At 26.6% G+C, this 9,586-nt stretch overlaps 1 protein-coding gene across 1 annotated transcript; it reads left to right on the top strand.

Moving 5' to 3' along the window:
• The first annotated feature begins 318 nt into the window (after positions 1-318).
• Positions 319-3,828, top strand: LOC113557948. Its single transcript, XM_026963486.1, has 2 exons — positions 319-645; positions 3,676-3,828. Exons 1-2 carry the CDS (start codon positions 319-321, stop codon positions 3,826-3,828), a joined length of 480 nt encoding a protein of 159 aa, XP_026819287.1.
• Positions 3,829-9,586: the final 5,758 nt, after the last annotated feature.

Below are 9,586 nucleotides of genomic sequence, written 5' to 3'. Positions count from 1 at the left end.
CTTTACAAGACTGGTAATCATACCGTTCAATCGGATTATATTCATACGAATAATTTCAAAAATCCAATTTTAACACAAATCATCGCCACACACCAATTGTAAATATACCGTTTTCATGGATACGTATTAACTGACATTTTGTTAAATTGGCACTACTACAGTAGGTGTTTAATATTAATTGAACTCTTTTAATTTCAGTATACTATATAAACAGTAATACGTATCATAATACTTATCACACACACACGCATACACGCGCACACACACACACATATATATATTAACTATTATCTGATATACTACGTTATATTGTACGCAATGGAACTGACGAAGGAAAACGGATTGTTGAATATGACAGTTCTCGAGCACTTCACGGACATGGACCTTGTGCACGTCCACTGTAAACAAGAAATAAATCTATGCGGAATTCCTCATATAAGATCATTGGGAAAACTCTTAGTTTCCAATTCGGAAGTGCTGAAAAACCGACCACATCGCTTATACTACGCACTGCCCCGGTTCACTATGGTATTGCCACTGGACGACAACATCGCATTTGATGTGTTCCTCGACTGGTTTCTTTATAAAAACGTGAATAATGTATATGCAGTCGTCGAGAACCTAACAACGACCGATTGCAAACAAGTCAGTCACTTAATTAATAATAATCAAACGCATTTAATAATAGTAATAATATTTCTAAATTAAAGGAATCGCGTGCCAGCAGCTACTAAACTATTTAAAATAGTAGCGTTTTCGATAAAAATGTCGGTTTGGGGGGGGGAGGGGGAAGACGAATTTAGCAGTAGCACAAACATACCTATGCGTAAAAATAAATTGTTTTCATATTCTTGCCGAAGACCAAACAAGCGTAACTTTTAAGGGTTGATTGTTGTTATATTTTAATATAAAACATTTATGATTATGATATTCACAGTTAATAACTGCCAAATATTATTAGTATTTTTATATATTTACATATTAAAAGGTATTAACCAAGTCCAAAGAGTTTTTACCCCATATCACCCTCTCAATAACTCTAATGCTTCAAAAGTGTAAAGTATTCGACTTACAAGGTCATTCAACTTTTAAAAAACAATTAATCTCAACGAATTATATTTATATACTTTAAAACATTTTTTCTGCGTATTATTATTTTTTTCTTAAAATAAATAAATACATACAGATAGTCTTAAGTATTTTATCATTACAGCTAGCCGTTGTCTACATTATTATAGTTTTTATTTTAAATATGATGGTTACCCGTGTATATACATTTATACGTCTGCACGCAAACTGATTCCAATTATAACCTTTTATGACGAATTGAGTCCCTATCAATTGTAGGTACAATACTAATTGAGTCCATGTTTTAAAACTAACTGAATCCCGTTAAACTTTAAAAAAAAATATTTTCCTTTCCATTTTAATAGACTTAAGACTATATTGGTCCGAATCCTTAAAAATGTAATACAAGATCTCACGTAAGTTCTTCTTATATCTGTATAAAAACTATACAAATTCATATTATGCGAAATGTATTAACAAAACGAAAACTATTGACAAACTACAAGTATGTTGTAGTAAAAAATGTATAAAATGTTCAATTATTAAAGCCAAGATATTGAAATTTAATACAATGTTCCTCATAAATATTTCATATGGGGTCTAAAAAAATCCAAACAAATTTTTTTTATGTATATTTGTAGTTTAAATTTGAATGAAATCACGTAATTTAACGATGTTAATTATTTTGTAAAAAATCAATATCATTATTTGCGGGGACATAAAACTGTATGTACAGTGAAACCTCTAAATACCGGACACCCTCGGTCGCTGAAATTTTGTCCGCTATTTAGAGGTGTCCGGTATTTAGAGGGAGAAATATAATATTAAATAAATAAAAGATTGAAAATTATTGTTAAAAAAATGTATTTATTTATTTTAAGTTATTATACATGCATACATAGATACATAAAAAATTTAATTTATTTTTATGTATTTTTAAAAATGCAAAGGTAAAAAGATAAAAAAAATTGATAGTATAAAAATTAAAACTAACATGTATTAAAAAAATCAGTTACTTTACATTGTTTCGTATTTTGACGCGAAGTAATTTCGTATATTAATTCATTTTCTAATTCCACAAAGTTACGATAGAAATTATTAAAATCAAAAGTTAAATTGCCATAAAAATGCCCGTTATTTAGTGTCCTGTATTTAGAGGTTTTCCTATAGAAAAGTAGTAAAAATGTCCGCTATTTAGAGGTGTTTTTTAAGTGAGGTTTCAATGTATATCATACATTTTACTTACTATACACATTACGCAATGAAATTTACAACATAAATAGATTAATTTTAAAATATTATCTATGACTATGAGTCTATATGACCCTATTCACATTGTCTTACCTAAGCGTCGTAAGCCTCATATGTCTTTGAAGCTTTGAAAAAAGTAAGCAAAATACTATATATAATTTTTCATTCCATAGATAGTAAACAGTTGAGTAAATTGTATTGGGCAGCTTTTAAAAGTCCCATCAACATAATATAAGTAGGTATTGTATCACTTGTAATTAATAATTTTAAATTAATAGCATATGAAAATATTATTCTATTTTTAGTTTAGTTATTAATCAATACACTCGAAATGATTCGTTCTTGTTTATAGGCGGGTTAAAATCAATACTCGTTGCTTATAATTCAATTATGTTAAGTGTTTTGGTATTTAGGCATTATCGATGATCTAGAATGATGTATATTTTACTGAATTAATTATAAGTCATAAGTATTTAATGAATTTGTGTCATTCCCTCTGAGATCTTTATGGATATATTTTTAAAAGTCTCTCAATTAGATCATCTATAATGCTTTGCGTTTTAGTTTATTGCTAATTCGTTTCGATTTATTAAAGATTCGCTCTGTTGTTCGTGGTTTGACTTATAGATATTTTCTTAAGTATAATATTAAATTAATTTCCTTTAAAAAATCAGGTTATTTTTGCAACAAGTCCAGCATTGGTGATTTTTCGATAAATTTTTATGAAAACGAAATCTATATTCATATTTTTTTTATTTCTTTCACTTAACATAACTTCATCCACGATGCTCGGTGTACCTTGTAAACTAGAGAGTATAATAATTTTAAAAACATTTCCGGCCTAAATATAAATGTTATCTGACGAAATTCGTAATAATTATATTAACGAAATCACGTATAATTGTCTCCGTATCTGTACGTATATTAAGGCGCATCCAAAGCGGCTTTTGACACGCGGCACGCCGGCACAGCTGTGCGGCGTAAGTGTGACAATAACATATTATTATATTTTAATGCCACAACGCACATTTTCCGCTGTGTATGGACAGTTGATTTTATATTTTACACAAAATACTACTCGGACTCAATTAGTATTTTTTTAGTTCAGACATAGAGGCTCAATTAGTATACAGCAATAATAAGTGGTATATGCTTATGTTTTAAAGCTGGAAATTGTTCTTTAAATTGTGTTACAGATATAAATATTATTGTTTTATTACTGACGATTTATTTAAGCTACGTTTCTGGCACAATAATGCCAAAACAACGCTACAAAATATGTCTTCAGAACTTTAATGTATGACTGAAACCTCTTAGCTTTTACATTATGTTGAGTGTGAAACATCGATTGCTTAGGTGGTGACGTTGTACCTAAAACAAATTCCTAGATTAGATTTGGACTCGGCTAATCATAGTTTCAAGCAAACGATCGCTAAACCATTTAGCCACCGGCCCATGGAACCAGAATTACATTCACCTGCAGATGGACCGCCTTCTAGCAAACAGTAAGAAAAATAATAGTTTTTAACTAGTTTTTAGTAAATATGAAGTAACTAAGTGAAAAGTGAAGCTAATGCACTGTAGCACTGTAAAAAAAATGTTAAGTTCGGCGAACAGTTACAGCTACAGGTGAAAGAATATAATTCTTGTTTTTTTTTTTTTTTTCTATCATAAACCAGATTGTCTAAAAGTTCAGACACCATTCAATTAAAATTTTTGTTTTACATTTTAAGCACATGTAGTGCTGCATTTTTTTAGAAATTGCAGCATAATCGTTTATTGTTACCTGGATACGATATATTGACGGTCGGTACATAATAATAAAAATTAACTCTATATAAAATAAATAGTTTTATAATGACAACAAAATTTATAATATTATTTTAATCCAATTATGGAACATAACTAATTATTTTATCAGAACGAGCGTACCAATTATGCATAGAGTTATTCATCAATTAAACCTACGTTCATGGGTACTCTTTACTGTGTTATTTTTTCAGTTTTTAGTCATGTTTTTGAAGCTTGAACATTCATTATAAGTATAATAAAATACATTTTCGTAATAATAAAAACGATATATTTTTCATCGAATTAAACTATTTAATTTTTAGACTTTACATACTAATTACTGTTTAATACTAATTAAACATATTATTAGGTATAAAATAGCACGATAGGTAACACATAAGCGTATACAATTAAATGTATATCATTATAAATATTCATTTCATAATATTTTAATGATTACACACATAAATATATATTTTTATTCTTTGACAATTCACATTTTCACCTTATTATTAACAATCATTTGTTTAGGCAATATATTAAATGCTTTAGTGCAATATAGTGAGTCAAATGAGTGTCGATTTCTGTTTATTTGTTAATTTACACTCAATAATCAAATGACCCTCATTCTTATATATTTTGTTGTAGATCTCGTGGTTCCATAACGAGTTCAACTGTATCAACTATTAGTAAAACTGTATCCAAAAATGAAGAAGCAAATAATTTGAATGAAAATAATAACACCACACAATAAAGTATTAATATCATAATATTTATTAAGTGAAACTATTATTAAATATACATATATAATGAGTCAATCTTATTCGATATTTAAACATAATACAAAAATAATATACAATTATACTATTATAAAATATAATATATATTTTAAATACAGTATACTTATAATTGGCACTAACTTAAACTTTGTAAAACGGTCCATTTACAAATTCTCTGCTAAACTACCCGCTATACACCAAGCTTCAGTGGCGCCAAAATATATATATTTACCCATGGCAATTGTCATATAGGTGAATTTAATGTGTAGAGGATCACATATGTCATTGAGTGTGCAAATTTACATTAACCTAACCTATAGATGAGTGTCAACGTTTTACATAGAGGTGTATAATGGCATAGGTAAAATTTTAGACTTCGTCGCCACTGCCAAACTATATGGTATAATATAGTTAATTATATTCTATGTCGGGGTCACCTGTCACTGGCGGACCGCGGTCCGCATCCGGACCAAGAACACTATTTTTACGGACCCTTATCCGCGGAGTAGATTTTAAAATTTTAATAATATAAATTAATAAAAATTATGGGTCTAAGTCTATTATAAAAAATTTATATTACGACAAAAAAAATTAAATTAATCTGTATTCAACAAATGCATAAATAAATAAATATAAATACTAATTTAAAAGACAATGTGAATAAATTATTAAAACTGTTATAGGGACCGCGGCCAGTATGGTAAGTTCCATAGAAATTAGTTGGTGACCCCTGATCTAGGTTAACTTACATGCAGTTAAATAAAATTTAGCTTGACATTGTAATAACGACCCTAAGAAAAATAGTTTATTTAAGTACCACATTAAAAGTTTTGGTTAACAGTCTCTCGCTTCAATTTCTTTGTTTTAAACTGTTTTTTTGGTCGAACAACTTAAATGGTTATTAAGGTTCCCGAAACAGACGCTAAATTTTAATTAATTCTTATTTCTAAACGACTATAAATATACACGCATCCATTAAGTCTAAACGGATTTAGAAAGTTAATACTTATATTGTATCCGTTGAAATTAAATATTACTCTAATTTTCTCAAACGAATATCCAGCAAGTTAATTATATATTGAATTATTGTAATTTAAAAGATTTTTTAAGAATTTAATTATATTTAGGTATTGACCATTGTTAGCAATTGTTAGAATTAAATCCAAAACCACATGTGTGAATTAATTAGATTTTAATTTTGGTATGCAACATAACATATAAGCCATTAACTGACAATAAATTGTTTTTAATGCTAAACGTTGATTATTATTGTATTGTGAATTATTAATATTATTATGAATATTGTATTATTATTACTTTGTGTTCATAGTCAGTTTAATGTATAGTAATATATGGCCTAGGAAGTCTCTAATATTTTAATAAAATGTAACATGCAATATACAATTTGTTAATCGATTTACGATTTGAATTATAGTCGATTCGAACTAATCAGTATGGTATTAGTTAGGTATGTATAATAAAAACATAAAAATGAATTTTATAAAACTAGGTACTTAACCAGCTGTATCCGTAATATTATTATAGTAATTATAGTCTTTATTAAGAATAATCGAGTTTAAACTTTTTCTTAATCGAAACATAATATTAAAAAAGAATATCATGTGATCTGATCAATATAAATTCTACATAACTAAAACGAAAAAAAAATATTATATAGTTTTGTAATAATTTTAATAACTAGCAAAGTTATTCATCATTAATAGGTAAATAATAATTCTTTTTAATTACATAATATAACAACTGGATATAAAATAACATTTATATTAGATGTAGCCAATGTAGGTATGAGTTCGGTAGTTCGGTTATTTTGTATTAAGTTCAAATCATAGTAATTAACAATAATATACGTATACTCTATAATTATTAAAACTGTCATTACAACATGGAACGATATTATTATTGTTACAAGTAAAAGGTACCCAAGTATTTAAATATTTAAGGGAAGTGATTCACTGAATATTATTCATACAAATGTGAATTACATACTCATACTACAATGTAACCTATATGTATTCATTAACATAGTCGTATAAGTAAATCTTTAATATTAAATTATAACTTACGAATAGTTCTACATTATAATTTTATAATTAATAAAAAATAAATATAAAACGTTATTAATAGATCGTGTACGTATTAAGAAATGCGTTTAATTTAAAAATAAGAGCAATATTTTGTTATTTTGTATTTTAATTTGTATTATATAAATAATGATGATATAGTTGATTTTCTTGTAATTATATAATGATAACTTAATTTGAAAAGCTCAATGTTCCCCCTGTATGCTATACAATACATGTGTTACATCCATAAAAAAAATTATATCTCTCAGGTATTCAAAATATTACCTACTATTATATAGACCACGGAGATAAAGATAGTAAAAAGTAGAAAGATAGAGTAGAAAGTAAAAAGATATTTCACAACCCGGCAATTGAGTAGCTTAGAACATATTATTTTAAATGTAATAAAATAAATTACTTCTGTTATACATCTGTATAAAAAAAATCGGTGTTCCCTATCGCCCTTCACCCTTTCCTTTAGATATGATAGGTGCAAATTGACTCTCATTAGTGGCCCAGACGGCCCAGTCTAATGAAAATGTCTACTTTCGCCCATGGATTTACAATCTCTTCTTTATCTTTCCTAGTAATAAGTTTACGAGTATATATTAATTAAAACACCTTTTTAAATTTAAAACATTTAAAACTTTTTTAAACATAATAATTTATGAAATAAAATGTATTTTTCGCTAGACTATAATAATATAATAATCTATACAAATAATTGAAATTATTGGAAACCACTTGACTTATAATACTATAAATTATAATAGTATGTAATAATAATAATAATAATAGTATAATAGTAGTATAATTATAGTATTATAGTATGTGTATCGTCACACGTTAGGAGATTAAGTCTACAGTTTATCATGGACATCTATAGGAATTATTTAAGTTTCGCCGGGATATTAAAAAAACTAAAATACCCGCAGCCGAACATCGAAAATATTGGCTTTTACCAATCGATTTGCCGTCATAGATCGTATACTATCATATTATTATAAGTCATGTGGTTTCCAATAATTTCAATTATTTGTATAAATTATTATATTATTATAGTCTAGTTAAAAATACATTTTATTTTATAAATTATTATGTTTAAAAAAGTTTTAAATGTTTTAAATTTAAAAAGGTGTTTTAATTAATTTATACTCGTATATATTAATTATTTTAAACTTATTACCGAGAAATATAAATAAGAGATTGTAAAAAGCATTTTCTGTTATTATTAACTAGAAAAAAAATTTAATATGCATATAGGTATTAGGCAATACAATATTATAAATTTATAGATCACTATAATACTGAATTTATTATTGAAGATAAAGACATATATTAAATATACATCATAGGGTAAAACACGATTGCGTACATTCATTATCGGCGATACCTTTTCAAGCCACACGATTCAGTACGATTTTACCTAATTAGGTTCATTCGATCGTTGATGGTTGTATAGTGCGTTGAGCGTGTGCATATTATACCGAGTACCGACGTTTAGTAATATGGAAAATGCAATTTTACTTATACAATCCGAAAAGGGAAAAGTATTATTTGTGAACACACGCATGAACCTAATTATTATGTGAAAATACAATGACAAATATTGCGAAAAAATTGTAAAAGACAAGTAAAAGATGAAATTTTAACACGACCTATCAAATTTATTAGAAAAAAACTAATGAATAATACAAGTTGTAATTTCGAAATGAAAGACATATTTCAGTTCGGAAAGCTATGTATGATAAGAGAAGACAATCGTATTCCCTATTTTCGAGTTCATTAAATGATGCCATTACCTACAGAATATGAAAAATAATAATTGTTGTATGCTGTTAGAAGAAAATTTTGTTCATATTTCGACTGAAAAAAATTTAGTTTGCCTTACAAATAAAGAAAATTTACAGTTTATGATGAATTGTTCAGAGCTATTCGCAGATGGTACATTTCAATACGCAACACTTCTATCAATTTTATACTATCCACTAAAATTTTTTTTATGAATTACTATAGAACTGTACATGTATTCGATATTTATTAGGTATAAAATATATAATACTATGCAATTAGTAAACTTGACAATGTTGCATACAATTTCATACGCAATCGAGTTAATTTTTATTTTACTTTTAACCCATCTACAAACATAAGCAATCGTTTTCTAGTATTCTACCCACCTCATAACACTAATAATAGTTATTATTATAATCTATCGTCTGAAAGGCTATAGTAGGTTTGCCATATATCTAAAGGTCATTATTATAACCTGTTTAATTAAACAAAAAATTATATATTTTATATTGAATACTCGGAAACGTATATTATACAAAAACATGAAGAAATAGATAGACAATTGTAAGTGTGGAGAATCAACTTTTTTTTGTCTAAAAATTTTACCTTTAAACCATGTTATCTGTTTAACCGCTGATATTACCTATTTATACTATAAATCTCACACTATTTTACAATAAGATGGTATTGACTCAAAAGTTAACAACAAAAATATAATGTGGTATAGATAATTTGTATATATATATATATATATATATATACATATATATTTGTATATTTGTATTATATTAATTAATATATAAATAATATTATAAATGC

This window comes from Rhopalosiphum maidis, chromosome 3 (genome assembly GCF_003676215.2).
Source record: "Rhopalosiphum maidis isolate BTI-1 chromosome 3, ASM367621v3, whole genome shotgun sequence".
NCBI classification, from domain to species: Eukaryota; Metazoa; Arthropoda; class Insecta; order Hemiptera; family Aphididae; genus Rhopalosiphum; species Rhopalosiphum maidis.
The sequence above is the reverse complement of the archived record's forward strand: the minus strand, read 5'-3'. Positions and strand labels throughout refer to the sequence as shown.